The sequence below is a fragment of the Brachyhypopomus gauderio genome, chromosome 17 (assembly GCF_052324685.1).
Source record: "Brachyhypopomus gauderio isolate BG-103 chromosome 17, BGAUD_0.2, whole genome shotgun sequence".
In the NCBI taxonomy this organism is placed as follows: domain Eukaryota; kingdom Metazoa; phylum Chordata; class Actinopteri; order Gymnotiformes; family Hypopomidae; genus Brachyhypopomus; species Brachyhypopomus gauderio.
In genome coordinates this window covers 5122882-5146612 of record NC_135227.1, presented here as the reverse complement: position 1 = coordinate 5146612, position 23731 = coordinate 5122882, and the positions used below count along the sequence as shown (strand labels likewise).

At 42.5% G+C, this 23731-nt stretch overlaps 1 protein-coding gene across 1 annotated transcript in view; it reads right to left on the bottom strand.

The window, feature by feature from the left end:
* Window positions 1-23731, bottom strand: part of alk (ALK receptor tyrosine kinase) — a 290978-nt gene that overhangs the window by 58521 nt on the left and 208726 nt on the right. The window contains 1 exon segment of the mRNA XM_076978386.1: window positions 3242-3369. Within this exon segment, the coding sequence (XP_076834501.1) occupies window positions 3242-3369 (128 nt within the window).

Below are 23731 nucleotides of genomic sequence, written 5' to 3'. Positions count from 1 at the left end.
TCTTTGTTCAGGTTTGCTGATTTATGGAAAGGGAGCACTTGACATGTTTGAAATGTTTGCCCATGGATTAAGACATGATCGGTGGAGTATGTGTCAAGACCACATAAAAACCATTTACCAAACACCCCTGAAGTCCAAATGGGTTTCCTCCTTCTTCTGCTCCAGGAGGAGGGCTAATACCTACGTTGCTTCTGTGAATCTAGTTGACGTGGTACCAGAAGCTAAATGTGTTCTAACTTATATGGTCATTGCTCGATGACATAAATTGCTCCTTTCTACAAGACTGCTTCACTGGTCCAGTGTTACTCAGATTTGCCGTTGCTAAATTCATTCGTCCGGCAGGGAGCAGAAATTAGCCGTTGAAAGCCTCTTCTTGCCTCTCCCTGTGAGGGAGCTGTTAGCCACATTCACTTCAAAAACAGAAGAGACTTTGAGGACACGAGCGGACTTTGTCAAAATCCTGCAGCACACTGGAATCGGGTTTGCTAGATATATTTTCTAAGGCACGACTGTGATCAAAATCATATTTGCCAGACGGTGCTTAAGGCAGAGGACTGATACAGAAACAAATGGCGAGGTAGTTAACATTTTACGACAATGCAATCTGTGCCTCTTCTCATAAAAGCAAAATGTCCAGGACCTGAGGAGAAATGAACCTCTGTTGGTTTGAAGTTTCGCTGATAATTCTAACACGTTTCAAAGTTTTTTTCTATAAGCTTAAACCCGCTTACTGAATTAAGTACTGAATTAAGTACATCAGTAGCTAAATCAGAACATTTCACATTTATCTCTCTGACTTTATCTCCTGATTCAGTAGAATATATTAAAAAATTCCATGAAGATAAGATGTCCGTGCTGCAAAACTAACTGCAGTGTAACCGATGTTTCTCACTGAAGTGGAAAACAAGCTGATTTTGCACTCTTCTCTATTTTCTCCATATACACACACACACACACACACACACACACACACACACCCTTCTGGATGGCAAGTAATACAAGCTGTGATGGCAGACACTTGAGGAACACAAAGCTGACTGTAAAGCATGTCAATCTGTTAATATCTGAGACGGCGAGGACGTTGCCTCTGAAGGACGAGCAGACAGGTGGCTGAGACAAAGGTGCGTACATGACGCGCCTCGGGGAAGCACACCGTGTGTGTGTCGTGTGTACAGCCGGGGGGTGGGGGGTGGGGGGGGGGATCTGATTGGCCAAACACAGGGAACTGGTCGTTCTCCAGAACTCTGGGACAATTAGAGATCTGTCTGCCTCTGAATTTGCATGATAAGTAGTCTGTTGTTCCCTGTGCGTTGGCCTGACGTGCACAGTTGCCCCCACAGTTATTAAATTAGGAAGCACAAGAAAGACACAAAGAAGGGAGAGTCAGACAGGGACTGACTGGGGGGGGGGGGGGGGGATTGTCATTTATGTATGTTTACATGTATGTATGTTTACATGTTATGTATGTTTTCCAGTATGAACAAAGTATCAATTGTTAAACAAATGTCCAAAAATGAGAAGTGTTGATTTGTGAAATGTGATTCATGCAGATATCTATTGCAGTCCACAAATATTCAGCAGGACTGAATGAAGAATCCTTGCAACATACCATTCATAAAACATGCAGATGATCGGCTAACATGGCCAGATAGCTATGTAACGCGCTCTTTCGGAGGCTTGGGTAAAACGCCATACTTTGACCTTCTTTTAAATGAAGGAGTCACCTTTCTAGCCTCTCATGGGGCCTCAGGCATCCTGCTGGTATATCTCAGCTTCACTGGTTTGGCGCGGAGGCAAACACTGAGCATGTAGGGTGAGTACTGGGATCTCCAGAGAAATGCCCTGATTTTCCCGATGACTGCAGGCTGTGGGATTCTTGGTGTTTGGTCCCACAGTACGTAGGTTGGCAGGACTCATGGTACACATGATCTCCAGTATAGCAGAGGGATGTTGCAACCCACACAGATAACTGCCCTGGGCTTTTTATATATTTATTTATTTTTTACATATTTCTCCTGTTCATGTTTTTCTATCCCCCTCTGTTCAGATATGCAATCATCAACCAAAAGGTAGATTTGCTGACTGATAAAATACATCTGTTGAAAATTTCCCTATGGCTGGCCATGTCTCTGTGATTAGGCAACAGATGGCCTCTAAATAAAATTGATTCATCTTTTTATAGATGGAGCTCTGAAATGAGTCTCCAATGATCTATTGATCATTTGTATTATGTGGTGTAACCACTAGAATTTATTATATGGTTGAAAAATAACGCATTTGTGCTTTCAACTGGTTAAAAGGTCATTACATTCTACATGTAAAACAGATTATTGAATATGTGACAGAAACCGCAGGCTTTTTATAACAAACTCAGTGACCTAAACAACCTCTTAAAATTAAGAAATTAATCTCACATTTATCTGTTTTATGTTTAGTGAATTTTAATTTTTGGACAATTTAATCTCTCACAAACACAGACTAAATAGATGCAAGGGTTCACAAGCATACAGTGCGTTCTCAACAACTGGTGATTTTGTGTGTGTGTGTGTGTGTGTGTGTTCTCAATGTTTGGTCTTTTTCTGATTTACTGAACATTGGGATGAGATTATTGATGAAAACAGCATTGTTCATTCATTTGTCTGCCCCTGCAGTTCTTAACCTACGGAACAACTGGTACAACATTATGAGCTCCTAATACAGAAGAGGATTCTGGGAGTTGAGACGCCACTTAATGCTGCACAATGGCGGGAGAATCTCTACAAGAACTCCTTTCATAAGGGCGTCTGCTACAGATTAACTGAGAGTGGCTACTTCAGTAAGTCTCACCGTGGATCATATCACATGATATCACACACGTGTCACACACACACGTATCAAACACACACTTATCTCACACATACACACACACACACATATCATGCTGGGTTTAGTTCACCCAGCAAACTGTTCTCATGTAATAGTCTAAAATAATCTCATCTTCAGGTACCAACCAGTATGTCTAAAATGAAATCTATTATATTCTTTAATGAAAGACATGAAAGATATGAATCTCAACCAAAACCATCCAACAATCTACAGGACAAAGCTAACCAAACTAGGACTTGCATCCAAGTCTAAAGACCTTGCATTCTGCTTTCCTTGAACCAGAAATATTGTTTCTAAATGTGAGCATTAATGGTTACAAAAGACAACATCAGTTTCACATTATATGAAAGGCTAATGAAGCTTAAACAGCTCTTACCCATGGTGCAGTTGGTGATGAAGAGAGGGCCGTAAGTCGCAGTCTCCGCCTCGCCGGGCTGGTTGTAGCTGGAGGACACCCTGAAGGGCTTGGCCCGCGCACCCAGACTCAGATGCACCACTGCCCAGCTGCCAAGGAAAGAGAGAACCAGCAAGATGAACACCAGGACCAGGCAGCCAGGCCGACAAAGAGCCCACGGTGGTTGGCCGTGCGGGGTGAGGGCAGGCGTCAAGAGACCCTCCTCCCCCTGTCTGGGCTCAGTCCCCTCCGGAGAGCTCGTGGAGGGAGAAGCTTGGCGACCCGACACCAAACCTTCACCCTCTGTCATTCTCGAGTCGCCGTGTCCCGCCGCGTCACGCATGTCCTGTTGTGGCCGTGCTGTCAGAGCCACGGCAGGACACTCTCTCACCGGCGTTGCGAGCCCAGCTGTGTTTCAGGAGAGTGTGAACACGCACCACCCTACCACACCACCATATATACACCCCCTGTGGACAGAGTACGGGTCAGTGGGCTGCCTTTCTGTGTGCTTAGACAAACATCAGCCTCTCACAATGTAGTCATTTCTCACACTAATTTTATTAAGCAAATTGAATAGATTTCAGTTTGTCTTCAGGCTAGTAACCAATAATTTGACTTCCCTTCTTCGGCACTAACTCCCTCCCCCTGAGTCCACCTCCCTCCCTCCCTCCCTCCCCCCCCTCCCTCCCTCCCCCCCCTCCCTCCTTCCCTCCCTCTCTCCCTCCCTTTGTTCACCTGGCCGCTGTGATACCACACGCTTGTTAGCAGGTCTCTAATCTCGCCGGCACATTTTCACTGATGTCTGATGCGCTCAAAGTGAATTAACACCGAGGAGGTTGACAAAGTGGCGTCGTTAGCCCGATGCTTGTCTACAAACACGTGCTGGCTCTCAGCATGTGACAAAACCGAAACAAAAAAGATTTTAAAAAAAAGGAAGAGTGAGGTAGTGAGGGAGAGAATGGAGAAAAGGGGAGAGAGAGTGAGAGGGAGGGAGGGAGGGAGGGAGAGAGGGTAGGAGGGAGGGAGAGAGCTGTCTTGTGTTAAACAGTCAATGAGAGCACAGAACATTGGACTCTTTTGATGTCAGAGCTGTTATTAGTAACCCTTTCTGAAGGGTAAATTCAATAAAAGCTTAAAATTACTATTTTCTGCAGTGGCATTGACAAAAAGTCATGCTCCTGGCTATATCCGATCTCATATGTAAAGAAGCATGTGGAGGTAATTTCATTTTTATCATCAAATTAACTGCTGTTTTCCTGTACATGCTATTTTGATGATATCCAGGATAAGAAGTAATAATGAATTGTAATAATATTTAATGCATTATCATTAGGATGGCATTTGAACATCCATAGCCATCAACCTCAAATTATTTCAGTAAAACTGAATATGCACACCCTCCACACAGCGAGTGTACACACACACACACACACACACACACACACACACACACACACACACACACACACACACACACACACACACACACATGGACATTAAAAAGCTTGAATGGTTGCTCATTTCAATTGAGAATCATTTTAAAGTAATCCTGCTATAAGATCATTCTTTACAATAATTAATAATAATACTGTAATAATTTTCTTCACTTTGGGAAATATAATGGTGAAAAGATCAACTATCTGACAAACACATTGATCACAAAAACTTTTGAATTTAAATATACTGGGAAAATAAATAAATACAATGAATTGACCACTGAATCTATGTCTACACAAAGGCTAATCTGTTTGATCTGTTGATCTGTTTGATTTGAATGGAGCTGTGGAGTAACCACACATCTTGATTTTCTGTTTGTGTGTGTGTGAGAGGAATTGGCTGAATGCACAGAAACTACAACAGTGGAAGTTCTGGGCCAAGAATCTCAAAACAGAAGGACACAGAGGTGCAATTCTAAAGCACCAGGAAGACTTTTTTCTTTTTACAGGACAAAAAACCCCTCTAAATCTGAATTCTGGTAAAACTGCTTTCTTATATGATGTACGGCCTTTGGTACCAGTTCAAATGAATTTCTCATTTTTATATTCAGATGGGATAAATGTGACTAAGCTACATTGGGAAACCACAATGCGACCTACTAATTCAGTAGTTAAAGTTAACACTGTTTGGTGTTACATGTCTGACATTCTGCAATTACAGCACCTGCTAAAATGACTAATTGTTGTTAAAGAAGACTAATTACTATATTACTTTTCTGAGCTAATTCATTCTTAGACAATTACAATGAAAGGCATAGAAAGATAAACGCAGGAAAATGTCTGCTCACCCTCTCTCTTACACCAAGATAAACATCTGTGGTGCTCTGTGGCACCTCAATTAAACATTTTGATCTAATTAATAATGCTTCCCATGGGACTTCCTGCAATTCAGAATAAAAGTCTCTTAAGCAAGCTGTATTAATACGTCAAATAAGCAATGTTGCTGATACCATTTGTCATTAGCATTCTCATTATAGCTCCTATAGTTACTCTAGCAGTCTGGGTCAGGACTGGTGTTGCTGCCTCTGTGTGCTCTCATGTGGACACATGATCATTACACAACAATTCCAGTCAATTCTTCAACATAGTTCATGGCTACCTGAGGCCACAGTATTTGACAGATTGTCGATTGTCTCAGATTTGTTTAATAACTACTGGCCATTATAGATGGGTCATGGTTCGTTTGGATCCATGCTTAATTATTGAGGTCACAGCGGTCACTGAGCTACAGTATGCGTATTCATTTGCACTTTTAATTACCTCCACTGAGAAACACAAAGCTAGAGATATTTAGAGCATTTGATGCATCAAAGACTTGAATTTAACTTCACTTCACTCACTGGGTGTCCAGAGAGAGTATAGTGAAAGTATAATAAGATCACATACCAAAATATCAAGCCAATGCTTGATTCAGACTTTGTTTTAGGACTTGAATGGACTGAAATAGAAAATAGAAATAGAATAGAAAGCTTCTGTTGAAGTACAAAGGTGATGAATGTGCGTGTGCCATTATTTAAGTTTTTTTTACTCTGCATTTTATTCCAGACACTTAAGAAGGCTTTGTACACTGTCTGAAATGGGCAGGTTTAAGTTTATTTACATCACAAGCCCGATCTTAACCTGTAAGTAGCTGCCATGCTAATACATAGCATAATAAGATGTGTTTTTTTTATTTACTTTTTTATCTGTTCAAGACACATCATATTATATCAAATGTTTCATAGAGAGCAAAAAAAAAAAAGTGTAACTGGCTTTGTTCCTGTTGAGTTTGAAAGTAGACATTAAACATATCTTGCTGGCTTGTTTTAGCTCACTAAGCTAAACTAAACTTCTAGCTAACTAAATATGGTGGCCTTGCTTATGTACACTTTTTCCTGTTTGTGTCCCATTAAATTGTTTGTGTTAGGTAACATTAGCTACTAGTAACCTCCAAGTAATTAGCAAGCTTGTAGCTAAATGCGACAACTTATTTACACAAAATATTATTTTCGTACCTGTCTCCCGTTTAAAGAATTATCCCTTCCTATCATGTAAGTCTAGCTACAATATTTATCTTTGTCAATCTCTTTGTCAGCTAATAGTTTTAGACATAACTTAAAGCTAACTAGCTGTGCATTGTTCGCCCCAAACGAAGTCATGTACCTTCATAGAATCAGAGAACCTCTAAAGGCTAATGACGACAAATATGACTTTAAAATGCACATCAATCATCCCATACAGTAAAATCTAACAATATGACATCCATCATTTCTATAAGTAATTAAACAATGCAAAAGAAATAAATGAAAAATGAATAGGAACTTTTATTAAACTGAAAGTAATTTCCCTCTCTACATTTTAAAGGAACACCTCACTCTCAAATCTCCTGTACAAATTTAAGCAGAACTCCTTGTTGTGCATTTCAGTTTCAGCCACACTCTGCAGGTCTGATTTCCAGTCTGCTGGCAGCATGGAAGCGCCTGTTATGAAGTCTAATCACGTTTAACCACAGCCAAAAAGAACCGCACAAACAGGTTGCCAACTGGCCAGAGGATAATCACGGATTTTTAGCGTTGGACTTATCGTTCCTTCTATGACTGGTGCCGGTGATGTGCACATGGCAAGCACTTTCACGCGGTGGTGACTTCATTAATGATTTTACAGCGTCACATTTAGTTTTCCCCATGAAATTAGCAATAACAGATGCATTAGAGCACTGAACCATACCTCCATAGCCAGCTGTGCAAGCAATGATAAGTCTACCTCCAAAATGACTGCCGGGAAGCCCAGTCAGTCAGCAAGGCCTTGTGCTATTCTGCAGCGTTAAGTCCTTCATGACCTCACATGACTTGAGTCAGGGGTGTCACAACACACAAAATAAAACAAACAAGCAGCAAAAAATAAAAACACAACAACAACAAGAAACTGGCAAATCACCCAGCTGTGCAGTTCAGCATGAATGTAAATCAATTTCGATCTGTTCTGGCATGAGGTGCAGTATACAAGCAGATGAATGACCATGTTACTGAGTGTTCGAACCATGAAAGCGCCCAACATAATGCAGTGTAGCCTCCGTTTCGTGGCACTACGCCCTTGTTCCCATGGGAACAAGCGATTGTTCGGTAGCGTAGCTCCTGATTCTCTCACATGAACAGCATTCGTGCGACTGTTGCCTCTTGGCTCATATGGATGATTTACATGCTAACTGCACGTACAAGGAAAACGACTGATATGATCTTATCAGCTATCTCTATGGAAATGGGATCGGGGAAAAAAATCTGAAATCTACTTCCCTGACTTTTGGACATGTGCACAGACTCTAAAACTGTTGTTATGGATGGTTGTGAAGCCTTGTGTGATTATTTCAAGTTAAGGGATTGTTTTTTCCCATGCCATCCATATCTGCTGTCAAGCCCTTGCATACGCAACACAGGCTAATCCTAAACCAGCACTCCACCATCACAAGCTGTCAGCAGGACTAGTGGGAAATAATTAAGGCAATATTCTGCATGTAAAAAGGGACATTTCCCGCCCCAGATGTCCTGAAGTGTCTTCTTCTGTGACAGGATGGAACTCTGGAGATTGTAGGTGGCAGCTATACAAAAGCAGGTGATACTGATGGGGACAGTGAGGTAAGTGGAAGAAGACAGGAAGTAAGGCCTGGAGATTACAGGATCAGACTGTCCGTTTAAGTGATATTGATTTTGACTGTCAAATATCAACTAGCACACACAAGTGTCTGCAAATATGTTGATAAGATCCTGTAGCACTTTGACAACATCAGTCCAGTGAAAGCTAATACTCTAAATGAAAGGGAACATATTGTAAGATTATGTGTGATGAAGGGCCTTTTTATTCAGCACACAAAACTTGACACACTTAGTGATTTAGCAACTGATTTAGTCGTAGAGGTCCAGCGTGCTGAACCAGACACAGTCATTTTAATCGTTTTAGAAGATTGACAGTAGAGTTCCTAGTGAATTTTTGGTGAAAATTACATGGTACGTTTTGCTAAACATTGTCGAAGGAACTTTAAGATCTGTTTGGGTTTGATGTTGTGCTGAATCTAAAGGTGAAAGTTGTGCTTAGTTGAGTAGGTGTTAAGTACAGGACTAGTGCTGGACATGTCAGGCGTGCTCAGTAGGGTGCACCACCCAAAAATATTGAGACAAAAGTAGAAGAATCACAGAAGAAGGGCTAGAGAATGAATAACACCAATTAGATGCAGCACTTAATAGGTGTGGGTCATGTGACAGCCCGTGTGCATAGATGTCTATAAGAACAATCATAGCTTAATATTCCTTCCTATGACAATAATATTAGCAGTATAGTGTTTGGTCCATGCCTCTTGATCCAAAGTAAATTACTACCGCCAGAGACGAAAACACAACATTAGGCCTTTGGCTCTTTCTTATGAGGCATGAAAGGAAAACAAAACACATAAACAAACAACCTCAAAGAAGCGAAAGAAAGAAAGCAAGAGTACCACACGCTGGCAACACAACCGAGGATTACATTTGTCTCTGTTTTGTTTTATTAACATTTTCTTGCACTGGAAGGAGATCGAAGGGAAAAGAGGTGGGACTCTTCCTCACTGGAAAGTCATTTGATTGATGTGGTGAGGGCAGCATTTTACCACAGGTACTAACATTTCAGTAATCAAATAAGGAAAAAAACAAAAAACAAAAACAAGCCCCTCTGAAGAAAATTAGTGGTTAGAGGGGAAACATGCCATGCTATGTGTTGTACGCCTGGGCTCCACACAGACACTACAGGACCATGATCCCTGAGTGAGCTGGCAGGTCCCGCACACCCCCCAGGTGTAAAGATCATGTTGCTATGCAACACGTAAGTCAATCTGCGATCTCAGTGCTCACATAGTCACTTAGCGTTAACCTGTGAGCACCCCGAAGCCATCGACGGTGCTCCATCAAAGGTCACTCGCATCAGAGGGGGGCGGATGGCCGACTTATTGAGGCGGTCCGTGACAGAAAGCCATACCACTCCTGAGAGTGGCTAAAAGGTTTAAAAAGAAAGAAAGAAGAAAAATAAAAGAGTCTGAAGCGGCAAACATTTCTCTGGCTTTCTGAAAATGGAGATCATGGCCCTTTAAGATCATGCCCCCAAATCCCAAAGTCAATTAAAAAAAATAGAGACAGAAAGAAGGGGGGGGGGGGGACCCTGACATGAAACTGTGATCAGCTATTGAAGCCTCTGCAGATTAAAAAGCTAAATGTCCATTGAGCTGGGTCCTGACCTTGGTGTTATCCACAAAAACCCTTCAATAAGCCCGGTCTGTCCAAGGACCGTTCCTAGCCTATCCATTACAAACTGGTAAAAGGCAGCCGTTGCTATAGCTCGTATCACAGTGCTGGGGATGGGAGGTTAGATCCCACCCTGTTCCTTCCTCTCAGTGACCATTCCCGATGCCCATGCCGATCCAGGAGCCCGAGGCCTGGATATCGGGGCCGCCTGGCGGACCACCAAGGTGTGTAAATATTATGTGTGTTGAAAGAGCCAGACAGCAGGGGCCTTGCAGATAAGTGGGATGAAACATGGCTGACATTATTAAACTGTCACCGGTCGTGGATGGGTATGCATCCACCCCCATCATCCCACGCACAAGCCGAGCAAAGGACAGAGGCAGAGACAGGGACAGAGGAGGGGGACACCAGGAGATATGCCAGGACTCAGCGAAAGAGACAGGGAACACATCAGCCAGCGAATGTGATGTTGCACAAGAGCGTGTCTGAATGGGTGCTTGCATGTGTGAGTGTGTGCGGGTGTCTGTCTGTGTTTATAGAGAGAGAGGAGAGAAGAGAAAGAGAGCAGTAAAGATAGAGGGAACTGGTTCGACTGGGAAGTGTCACTGTAGCAGCTAATCCCATTATACCTGTAATTGGTTTTGCCATGTGTCTAAAGCACCCAGTGCCCATCCCACCAGGCTGCACAGGACCAGGATAGCCTGGATATTTAGGCAGATCACGGGCTTGTCCCGCTCTGCAGGACATGCTTGAGGGGCAGTTTAGCGTCACACAGCTGCTAAAGGAGCTTCAAAGGCTAGCAAGGTGAGATTTAATAAACAGTTTTGTTTGTTTGTTTTAACAATGGTTACGGAGACAAAATAGATTGCATCAAAATGAAGCGTTAGTTCCTACTTCCACCATCCTGTTATTCTTCTGGATAGAATGAATCCTTTACCATATCTAATCAATTAGGCCTAAAATCCAAACCCACCGTAGATGTCTCTTCATGTACATTTAGATTAATTTAATTCACCAAAACTGCTGCTAACTTATTTTGCTCTATTGTTCGCTGGCACTGTATGATCACACACACACACACACACACACACACACACACACTAGTGTAGATATATTTGCTTTGTGCTTACATAATTATAAAATGCACTAAGATTTGCTTGACTGTATTTTGCTTTTATGTTTCATCTTAGGGATGCAGTCATACATTTCCTCTACTCATTTACATATTGAACAAATTCCATAATTTGCATATTTTAATTCAAGGTATTGTTGAGAACTAAAGGTATTTTGGTTTCACTCTGAACAATCTCTTGCCTCTAATTATATCTCATTTTAGAGAGAATTTTCACCAGCGACCAGACCAGTGACCATGAACATGGTGGAATTATTCTTAGAGGGGAGAACATGGTGGCCATTGAGTCCCTATCTTGGAACAGAAGGCAACACAAGTCTGTGAAATTTCAAGTGACAAACTCTATATCTTACCCCAACAAGGGTTTCCCAAGATACCAAATACATAAGTTAAATGTGCATCATGCATTTGGACTCCAGAGGGAAGTCCACCAAGATTCCATACCTGAGATGTCAGGACTTATGGACGAGAGGTCCACGGGGAGGGTACTCCATGCATGGATAATGTTATGGACCCAGAGCAAATAAACACTTAGCGTAGACAGTCTGAGAAAGTGTAGACAGCTAATGTAAAGACTCTTAAAGCATCTTGGTTCCCATTAGAGAATTCTTTTCCCAACCAATTGAAATTTCTCTCAATTATTTTATAACAAAACACTTGCGGCTCTGGGAATTTGCTAGCTAAATATTTACTATTGAAAATTAAATTGTAGATAAATGAAGATGTTGAAGGTTTTACTGTTACCAACCCAGAGGTGTGACTTTATCCTGTTGACATCTCTGACTGTCAACGGGGTTATTATTTGGTATTATTATGATTCTCATATCTCAGGTATGAAGAAGTTGTCCTCCAGTAAGCTGTGATACACCTGTCTTTCTGCACCTGTCTTTCTGTACCTGTCTTTCTGCCCGTCTTGCCTTTTGCTTGCACACAGGTCAAGATAAGGGGCTCCTTGCCCCTGAACTCGAACTTCTGTTCCTCTCTTACATGTATAAGTTTGAAACTTTTGTTGCCTAGAGACTCTTTCGACTCAACAGCAATTATTGCGTTATGGTGTCTCTGGCTCAAGACCTCATGTTTCTATTGCTAAAACATTAGGAGTATGGGAAGGTTTGGGATTAAGGTCAGAGTCATTGAACAAAATTTTAAAATGGCTGCCACAGTGTGGGGGAGAATTTTCTCCAACTGCATCTGTTCACAGGATTCCTCTTAATAAAACAAGGAGTGTCAGCAGACCAAAATATGAACCAGGAACACACACAAATTAGTTTAGCAATCGACGCACATTCACATAACTTCAGACGACACCCTTTCCGGTCTGACATGCCAGCAAATTTATGGGTAAATTGGAATGAATGGAATTTGCATCTTTGATGGTACTTGATGGTAAGTCTTCTGTTTCCTAGAGATCTTACACAAGACCTTAGGTCAGTGAATACTCTGTTGTGCTCCAAGTTTTTTTTTTTTTAAGTACTAGCTAAGACAGGTTATCCCCTAAAAGTGACCTGAACTCTTATCACAATGATTTGCTCCTATGTTTGCTCTCAGGTGGGCGCTGTGTGGGAGACACCATGTAATTGCTCTGCAATCTAGCACATAATGGTCATAAAGTGTCATTGCATAAATTGCAGCTTGTTTCTCAGTAGGTTAACTGTTTAGGCCATGTCTTATCCCCCAGAGGCAGGTGATTAGGTCTGAATGGAGGGTACGCATTAAGAAACCAGTGCCAAACTCATTCTTCACGTGGAGGGCTCATCTTCTACACATCCCGATTCACATAAGATTAGCATTTCATATGTGGGCTGCACTGGTCACAGCGCTGTAGAAAGTGTTTGTATGCCCAATGCTCTTTTGATGCAAGCCTCCACAGTCTTTATCTTGATAAACATAGTTTCTGCACCAGTTATACAAACTCCTGATACTTGTTAGGCGTTCTTAGGAAAAACAGGGGTTTTCTGTCTTCTAGCCCACTACCCACTTCATACTGATCCAAAACATGTTGGATGTAATTTTATTAGAGATTGATGTTTGCAAATGCCAAGCCCACACCACCTCATGGGATCCCGCCTCATTCCCGGCCAACACTGATGCTACGAACGGCCTTTCTCTCCTCTATCCTCTACTGCTGATGGCTAAGCCCTGACTCATCACTGTCTCTGCCCTCTTGTAACTATGCTTTCCATTTACAAGTGGAGCCCGATTCTAGGTAGAAACAGACCTAAATCAGTATTGGGAAAGGAACACAAGTACTGTGTTTACTGATTTTAATGAGTTAACCCCTTGGAAGGTTCATAGGTATTGTTAGGTGATAGCAGAGTCTTTCGAATTCACAGTTTGGAGAATATGGAGACTCCAAATCAGTAGCTAAAGATCTGATATGAGATTTTCAGATGTTTAGTTAAGCATTTCATCATCTGCCCCTATGAATGGCAACCTGAACAATCTCTTGCTTCTAATTGTTTCTCATTTTAGAGAGAGAGAATTTCCCCTACACATAAATGATGCCTTGCAGTAATCCATTACAATGCAACTTTCATTCAAGGTGTTTTAAGCAATACTGCAATACTGCTGATTTACCTTACATGGCATGTGATGAAAAATGGATTACAAGTTCCCATATCTCATTTTAGCAATGAAAAAAAAAGCTCTAATTTTGGTCTCTAGCCCCACGAAATTATACAGATGAAAGAGAACAAGGATAGAAACTCTGGGTTAAAAATCACATGGGAGCTTGCTAACACTTTCTAGGTTGAATTATGCCCTGAATTCAATTATCCAGGAGCCTCCATGCTGCTGATGACGGTACAGAAGGAGCTTCTGTAGCAGCACTCCCGAGACTTTGTACCGAGTCCATTATTCATGCAGTGGCGTCAGCCACACTTTTATTATACATCATTTTATTTGTTTGTTTATTTGTTTGTTTATTTTCAGTGTTTTCTCTTTTAGAAATAGGACACTGAACTGTACAAAGCTACCCAAAGGACATTATTTAAGTCACTTATAACAGGCTCTTGAAAAGCAGTTTTGTTTGTTTTGTTGTCTCAAGTTTCTCCTTTATGAAACCAAGGAACTTTGCAGACTGTTTAAGATGCTTCCTTTGCAAATTCGAGAAAATACTTCAATTTAAACCCACTGTTCCTTTTTCTTCTCAAACTCAGTAGGATTCTGGGCTCAAACATATAATCTACAGTGGACTATGAAATGAAATTCAAATGCTTTGTGCTCAGGAACTGAATGAAGAATAATATATCTTTAATGTTTTTCATTTTTCCCCCTAGGGCAATATTACCATCAGCTGGCCATTCTAACCCTCACTAAAAACCACTACAATATATTGTTCTCCAGTAACAATTACTAACATAAGACAAAACTACAGTGACTCGTTTAGAACAATAAACAACTCTAAGGTTGCCTAAAGCCCACACATGATGAACGCCTGCTGTGCATCAGTGAATCTGGATTCTGCCTGCTGTCTCTTTTAGAGTGCTTGGCCTAGTATAATTATGAAAAGGCCACGGCACACCAGGTTGCCATGATGTCAAGCTGAAAAAAGAAATCTTTAATGGTGTAATTTGTGCACCATGACTTTTCTACTGGTGTTGGGTTCGTAGAAGGCCATACCTCCAATGGCATAAAACACTTTCCGTAACTGTCTAAAACTGTTACTGTCTAATACCATAAATGTCTAATACCTTAAGTCTAATAGTACATCCACTTACAGTCTCTACCAAAGAGGTAAATATGCAAAAAATAGTCTTGACAGTCAGTCCACATACTTTAACTCTCATATGTTTGTCTGAGGTTCTCTGCTTCTCCCAGTACTTCATGTCCTTAGTGCTGAGGGTGGATCCAACATTATTTCATTTAGCCCTGTTGAAGAGGATATATATATATATATATATATATATATATATATATATATATATATATATATATATATATATATATATATATATAGAGAGAGAGAGAGAGAGAGAGAGAGAGAGAGAGAAATATATTTATCTTACATTTCTCCAAATGAGAGCTGTGGTGGAATGGTTCCTGTTGAATACAAGCCTTTATTTGCAGTAATGCTTATTAAGGTTTTCTTTGTGCTACACTTCTGATGTTTCACAATGTTTCACAAACATCACAGATTGCCAATGTTTTTCAAGCAAGTTACTATATCTCCCATCTTAATTTAAAGCATTTTCACTTAGGCAAATGATCACATAAAGCTTCATAAAGTCCTGATATGCAGAGAGCTTACAATGCAGAAATAACACAGAAGTTAAAAAACACACGTCAAATAAGAAAAATATCGTTACCTATTAGAATGTGGTTGGTCAAAGAGACGGACGCCCCCTACTGGCCCAGCAACAAGTCTCTTAGTTCTGGACTGAAATGTGACTTGCTTATTTTTGCCCAGTGAATGCTACAGGGGGGTAGGTCTGTGCAGATCTGGGGGCAGGTCTGTGCAAGTCTGGGGGCAGGTCTGGGGCAGGTATGTGGGACACTCTACAAGATCTTGTAGTGCAGTACTAAATTCCAGTGTTGTGCGGGAGCAAGCGAACACATACATTTTAAAAATCCCACAAATTAATTAACAGCCTTAATAGAATGATAATAACTACTTAATAAGTATTCATAGTTCGCATACATAAATGCCATATACAGATCCTACAAAGGTATATTAGCACAAGAACTAATAGGCCAGGAATTATCTCAAATTCAAGATATGCACAAAGGAATCAATCATGTAAACACCTCAGAACTTTCATTATTGTGCTACTGAAATGGTGGAGCCATTAAACCTCTGTTATCCTGCCTATGTGCGATCTACCCCAGGGGTCTCTGGTTAGTGTTTAAACCTTCCCATAGTGCTTTGTCTTCTATTGTATGTCTGTGTTCATTGTTCGCTGGTGTATTTGTTTGTTTCTTGGACTGTGCCCTGCATTGCATTTTATGCTTCGATTGAATTTGTCTTTTGTTAGTTTCTAGTCTTGTTTTTATGTCCATGCCATACGGTCTTTATTTCCTTATAACCCAGGGATCCCGATAAAACGCGTTCACAGTCACCTCCATCCTCATCACGAGCAGGCTCAACCAATCAGTAGTGCTCGACCCTCTGCTGCAACACAATGGCTATACCTTTGTGTGAAATTCTCAAATATTTCAATTGTATAAAAGGGACCCTGTGCTTCGAGTGCACAGCAGAGTACCAGATTTGAGCGACGACGTCAATTGTCATCATAAAATAGGTCAAGACGAGGACACCATCTGATAGAACTTATGTATCTGCATGTAATATCGCTGTGCGTAAAGCTACCAAATCGCACTTGTTAGAATGAACTGTCCATTGAGCATAATCCATTGTCTTATTGATGATTATTAGTAATAGTCTCTTCCTTTGTCTCTCTTTCTCTCTCACCCTTGTCCTCTCAGTCCTACTGACCCTTATAGACTCTTAAATGACTCTTCTGGCTTTATAAAAATGTATCTAGGACACTGACATTTTTTTTCCGAAAGAACAGAGCATTTCTGTTAATGTGCACAAATGTTTTTAATGTTGTAGAGCGGGAAGTACTTGAGAAAGGAAAGATTACTACATTTTATGAGTCTGCTCTTCTGCCATTTCTGTATGGTGACTAAAATTCCTATTGATTTTAAAGCTCAATGTCTGAAATTAATACTAGACCTAAGCGCAAAACACTTCAAATGCTATCATGCCATAAACCATATATTCTCAATGACTGTTCATTTGTAGAGCTGTTAGATGGACCACCGTCTTTTTCCTTCCTTGAAAATCATAACAATAATGACATGTTATCTATGAATTCAAGCTACAGCTTTGGGTTCTCACTGTTGTAGAAGCTCGGGAGGCTCACGGTAGCGTTTGCGAGTTCATGGTTCCCTCAGTCAGGCCGGACGACGTGCAGCACAGCGGCAGGAGAAGATGAGGAGCTGGTGCTCCAGCGTGGCTGGTAGAGCACGCTGCGGAGTTCTCCTACTGAGACCTCATTAGGAGAGCACGGCACACCTCCGCAACCCTCCACTTCACGTGATCTCCAGCTGCCTGGGCCTTTATTACCTTCTGCCTATTCACAGCTCCACTGTTCATCTCTTCTCTTCTCTCACTCTTTGGAATGCCATTCTTTCTCCCTTTCTCTCTCTCTCTCCTTTTTTTTACACAAACACACACACACATAAACACACACACACACAAGTCCACACATACACACACCCACAAGAACACACACAAAGCCTCTCAAATTATTGCCGATCCTCTGACATTCTCACCTTCACTACGTTTATATGATATAAACAGTATTCTCCTCACACTGCAAAATACACTGTCTGTGCACGGTGTGTTGTGCACGACCAAAGATACGAACTGATCTTAGAGTACATTTTACCCCTTGGCCCATTTTGAAATGCAATCTGGTGTGTGTCAGACGAGTTGTGGCTCTCTAGGGTTTACAGAAGAGAACTTTCTGCACCACGGTCTTCCACCTGTAAAACTGTAATCAACAAGCACACCTTGCTCGTGCGGTTCAATAACACAATCGTCTAATGTGCAGTAGGGGAGTGGTTGGTGGGGATGTTTTGCCGGGATAATATTATTCAATTGCTGCAATCAAATGCTTTGCAACAATAGCCATAAATATGTGGCAACCACTTAATCTTCTGCACCGCTAACATATTTAACACAATGATAATTACCTACTGCAGGAGAACGTGTGTAAATTGGATGTTGAAGTGTTTTGGTGGACCAACATATAGAAGAACATAAAAGTTACATAAACATAATTTGCATACCTCCAAGAAGCCATCGAGCACCACAAGAAACAGTGAGTCAGATAACTTCAAATCCGTGCGAAGACTTAAGTTATTTCAATCTGTTTTAAACAGTGTGATCCCCCCGTCAGCCAGTTAATGCAGTGCACACTTGTTTTATATTATTGTGACAGTCCAACTAATTTGCACAGTGGAAATGTGGTTGCTTATCTTCATCCATTTCTACAGGGTTTACTTAAAGTTGCTCCAACACATTGGTATTCAAGAGTGCCGAGCTGTCTGGGAAAAACAAGAAACGCAGGAGATGTCGGAACCTTTGGCACTACAATAACTGTGGCTTTTGCTTGCAAGTGCAGAGCAGTATATGGCTGCACTGGAGAGGATCCAGCCGGTTCAGGCCCGGTTCAAGCCTAGTTCAGGCCCGGTTCAGGCCATAGCTGGGGTTGTTCCTCAGCTCCCCGGGACAGAGGAGCTAATGGTGAGCATCTCTGGCAAAGTTTAAAACTGCAGACAAAAAAAGTGCATAAATCATAAATCATGGCAGCACACAGTATTTCTCTTTGAGCCCAGCCCGTGTTGCTTTTTTGTAATCTGTTTTCAGAGCACGCTGTGAAGTATGCCTGGACACATTTCTGTGGATAATGCAAACCGAGCCAAGCATTTGTTTGGGTAGTTGTGGTGAGAGGGGCCATTCATTTATGAGCTGCAGATTAATATTCTGAATCGAAGCTGCTTGTTTCCGCACACAGTCAGAGGGGAAGGAAGGTGATGCTGTATGAATATTTTACAAAAGTTTTTTTTGGTAAATGTATTTCTGGTAGCTCCGCTGTTTCAGCTCTACCTTTCATCTCATGTGACCCAGAATTCATGATCTAACTCATTAGTATGTTGCGTTTCTGTCTTTTTGGAGTCACAGCAACGTGTCTGGAAGAGGGTCAGAAAGGACGTGCAGCATTACAGCAGCAGCTCTAACGGGCTGATTAGCATTTGACCATGACACTAAGGATCTTACCAGAGGGGTCAGCGTTTTGTCTCGCACCATCACAACCAGGCCACAACGGGCCTAGCCGGCAGGCCCGTGGGGCGGGGATTAACGGCGCGGCCTCGGATCAAACTCCAGTTCCGGGCCTTGTGCCTTCAATCAACGCGCTGGCGTGGGATCGAGACGTGGCGTCAGGCCGCCGTCCCGCCCCGCCCGTCTGCGGCTGCTCCAGTTCAACTCTCCTCGTCGGGTCGGTTCCAGATCTACTCTTCCCTCGTCTGACAGCCACTCAGATACTGCACTGTGAGGTTCCATTCGGTGGGAGTAGTTTGTTGCTTGTTACTTTCTTAGTGTGATGCCATGTATTTTTTATAAGAATGTCCTTCAAGTGCTGCGTTCCAGGTGCTGGTGGGGGCTGCGTGGTGCCTCGCTGAGTTGCTTTGCGGTAAAACTTTGATGGCTATGCGATGCCCAATAAATGGAGTGCGGAGAGAATATCTTTTGAGATTCCAGTCGTGAGCCTCTCTAAATGTGGGTAACAGTAGGAGAAGGTGTTGCTATATTGAAAGAGACTCCTCTGATTTTACTCTGCGTCGATGGTATGTGATGAGCTGTACTATTGGGTTATACTATTTTATCCTCTCCTCCTTTCTCACCCCATCCTCTCTCTTTTCTTTCTGAGGCTGTGGAAGAAGTCCTTCACAGCCGAGTGACGCCCCCCCCCCCCAATCCCCACCCCCACTTCTGTCACCTACACCACTCCTCTTCTATCAGTACCCAACATCTGTAGCTTTCTCTCACTCTCTCACTCACTCGCTCACGCCATTCACTTTTCCCAGAATCCTCTCCCAGCAGAACTTTCAGCTGTCATGCGCACCCAGGCGTGTACATCACCACACAATCAATCATGTCCATTCCCACCACAACATGCTCTCGTTTCAGTTACCTTAACGCCCGTGACAGCCTCCAGCTCACATACGCTGCACCTTTCTGCTGTCGGAAAACGCTCCGAGCATCCACACCCTAAAGTTAGCAATAATGATGGGAAAGTTTTTCATCAAATAACATATCAACGTATCAATGTATAGTCATTTAATCAACAAGCTCTGGCTGATTAATGTAAACCGGGCATCTTACAAATGCTTCAAGATCTGCAGAGATCTTGATCTGCAGAGATCTTGATCTGCAGAGATCTTTCTGTTGTTCAGGTGAGAAAATAATAATAAATAATTGATGCTGGATTCACTGTGTGTCATCATTAGTGATTTTTTGAATAGTAAAAAAAGGTTTCTTTTGTGGGTTTGATAGGGCCCACTATGCCATAATGCAAGTATCTATAATTATGTATGAGTCTATTATTAATGCTTAAAGAAGGAAAAGTTAACAGGTCAAAAGTATCCACTGGAATGTTTAAAGGCGTTTAGTAACGGGGTTAAAGCTAATGTGGGCGTCGGAAGACAAAGAACGGGTTGTGCTGTGGCTGCCTCATTATTTCTGCAGCGCAGTAAGCACACTCCAGAGGAGAGCTATTCAGTTCCGACGAGTTCTGACCCTGACCCTGAAAAGCAGTCCCGTATCGCAGTGGCGTTTGGTGACAGCCACACGTGTAGCTATCTTGGTCTGCTAATTGCTACTCCAATAGATGAGATAAGGCCGCTCTCCCAAGCCTGAGGCACTAGTTGTTTAAGGGGAAGGATACCGAACATGCAAAAGTCTGTAGGAACATGCATTATGTAGTAGATATCTGTTCACACACAGAACGCCACACAGTCCACTGTGTGCTGCACTAGAAATATGAGAGCAAGGACAGGGCTGGAGTCCTACTCCATTTATCAGGAAACATTGTCCCATTCAGTGAAGCAAATGAGGTAATTTATTTGCAGCTTGAATGGTTCTGTATTATGGGATCATGATAAAGGTCCTCAACACAGTTCATTTTATGATTATATTCCGAACTGAATTAATCTAAGGTTGATCGGGAATCAATTTTGCAAACCACTCATTGGACATAGTATGTTTTACTGCTGGATTTCAGAACAAATTCAATTCATAGTATTCATTTATGACTACCATCATTACAAAGTCATATTTTTTGCTAATTACGGGGTATTGCATATTTCCAGGAATTCATGAGGAACTATGCAATAAGCAGCATGACAGGTCAGCAAGGTAGACGGAGTCAGCAGCTCAGTCTGCTTACTAAGACCTAATCCGCTCTGTGATTATCAGCAATTGCATTAGGTGTTATTAGGTTGGATTCAAAGGCTGAACTAATCCTCTGTTCAGTCACAGTGCTTTCCAGAACTCCCACGTACGTGATGAACAATGGTAACCATATTCTTAAGCATATTCAGATAAGCTGTGAAGCCGATTGCAGATTAAAGCTTTTCTGGACAAGGAAAATACACCCAGTCTAGGTTTGGTACCAGCTGTTGGGCATTGAGGTCAAATTACGATAGGCAATCAGACAGGCAGAATTTGATGCACAGCTGACCAGCAATCAGTTTGACGCAGTAATTGCAGCACTGAGGAAAATACTGCAGGATCTATAAAGGCAGAATTAAAGACACCCCAAAAATGTGGCCCAGCAGAGGGTGCTAATGAGCATTCACAGCATAGCATATAGGAGTTATACAGTTTTTAAAAGCTCTGCAGGTCAAAAGCAGTGTGATCTCTAAAAAAGGCCTTCCAAGGCTTGTGATTGTGATTTGTACGTAAGTACACAATTTCCCATGATGCCATTTTTTACACGGTAGCTTTTTCCCCCCGAGGGGATTGCAGATTACTTTAGGGAGCTTTAAGTAGGACATTATTTGGTTTCATATATATCCTGAATCTCTTTTAGGCTGTATATGGATCATCCCATATGACCTTGAATTGGCAAAGGCAGTTCATTAAACGCTCCGTACTGCATTAAAAACCCCTGTTTTGACCTTACAGCTTTCAGCATTGATCTTTGCAGCTGAAACATGTACAGATCTATATGTATATGTATTTTTGACCAATCGTTTCTATTTCTACCTCATGGCTTGTCATAAGTCGGCCATGGCGCTGCGTGGTGGTTCTCCACTAAGCCCCTCCATCCATTCTTCCACCTCCCTTACATTTAAAGCTCAGCTATAACACAAGCCTGACTGTTAATATTCAGAGCACAGCTCATGCAGTGTGCTGTAGCCTACTCCCACCTACAACCTCCTCGTAAGCTGCTAACCGTACCAAACTTAAGATCCATTTGTATGAGACAACTGCCAGGTGCCCAGTGGTCCCACTGTGGCCACCACGACTGCAGCGACGAGCTCCCTGCCTGCCGGACACCACCTCGCCACCCCTGCTTGTGGAGCTGAGCCCGGGCTGCCCTGCAACACATTTGGAATGAGCCATTTGTCACATGCAATTAATGGCAAACCCCAACAGGTCTGCAGCATATGCTCAGCCTGCAGACACCGGCTCTGTCTGTCTCCCGATCTATTCCAGTTTCTATTTAAAGGAGGAACCTGGGGACTCAGACCCGACGGCACCCGGCTGCCAGTGTGTTTGTTACCATGACTGCATCTTTTTTTATGAAAAGTTGTATTATTGGATGCCACTGTACAGCCAACATAAGCTGGCAGGTCCTGGTGAGAAGGTCCCTCCACCGTGCCCTGATTGTGTGATGCTATCAGGAGGGGAGAGTCATGAGAGGGCCACGGGACTCCTAGACCACAGGATCGGTGGGTAATCCCAAGTGCTTTCATCATGGCGACCTTAAGTCAGGCACTGCAGGAGAACGTTTTTAGCTCAAGCTCTGAGCTGGAGGCTCATACCTGACCAGCAAGCAGCCGCTGAAGAGGCTTTGTGAAACTTTCATCAAGCGAGAAAACAAAGAAAATCGAGAAGCTCGTGTCCTTCTCCGTGGCGACTCACTGTGGTCACATCCAAATTCGCAGTTCACAAGATGCTCTTCTGAGTTCCTTTATGTTACGCAGAACCTCAAATGGAAGAAATAAAAATGTCTTCTCCAAGAAGAAGTGGGAGAGAGTTGTTCTGAGCATGGAGCAGTACTTGTCAGATGTCTCCCACCATGCACCAGATAGGAGATCTCCACCAAGTCCCAGAGTTAAATGATGTCTAATAAGCCTCGCTTCAGAGTTGTGCGTGTGCAGTGGTGGGGGGAGGAAATGGTCTAGTACTGCTCTATCAGTGTTAGGAGGTCATGTCTGGAACAAGCTTGAGTCAGCGCCTGGCTCTTTTTGATCATGTCTAAATGAAATACCAAATCACCCTTTTTTAAAGTGTGTCAGTGTGTGTGTGTGCGTGTGTGTGTACTGTACATGTGTGACTGTGGTAGTTTTTTGGTTTAGCTGACACTCTGCCAGCTCTGGCAAGAAAGGCTATGTGGGATTTCCCAACTAACCATAATTGTGAGTCCCTGAACCAGATTAGCGCAGTGCGAGACATGCCAGCGGTGGAACCAAATTGCCAATAATGAGCAGTTTTGCCTCATGGCTCCATCTACAAGATTACATCCCAGTTTCGGTAGGTCTAATCTTGTTGACAGCAATAACATAGGCGGGTTGACAGAACGCAGACCTTGGTAACAAGCTTTACCGCAACAGTCGTCATCGTCGGCTCATAAGGATAGCCAGATATCCATTTAGAGGGCGCGAGGCCCTTTCCCGCGATGCCCGTAAATCACACTGTTCGCAATAAAGTTAATCTAGCTCAGAGTCTCGAAGTATGAGCCGGTCCGTTCAGGAGGGAGTCCTGCCCCGAGCTGCTCCCTGGGTGAGACCGACTCGTGCCTGCAGGGTCCCTGCCTGGACGAAAACCACTAACAGGGGAAACATACTGCTCGGACTTTCA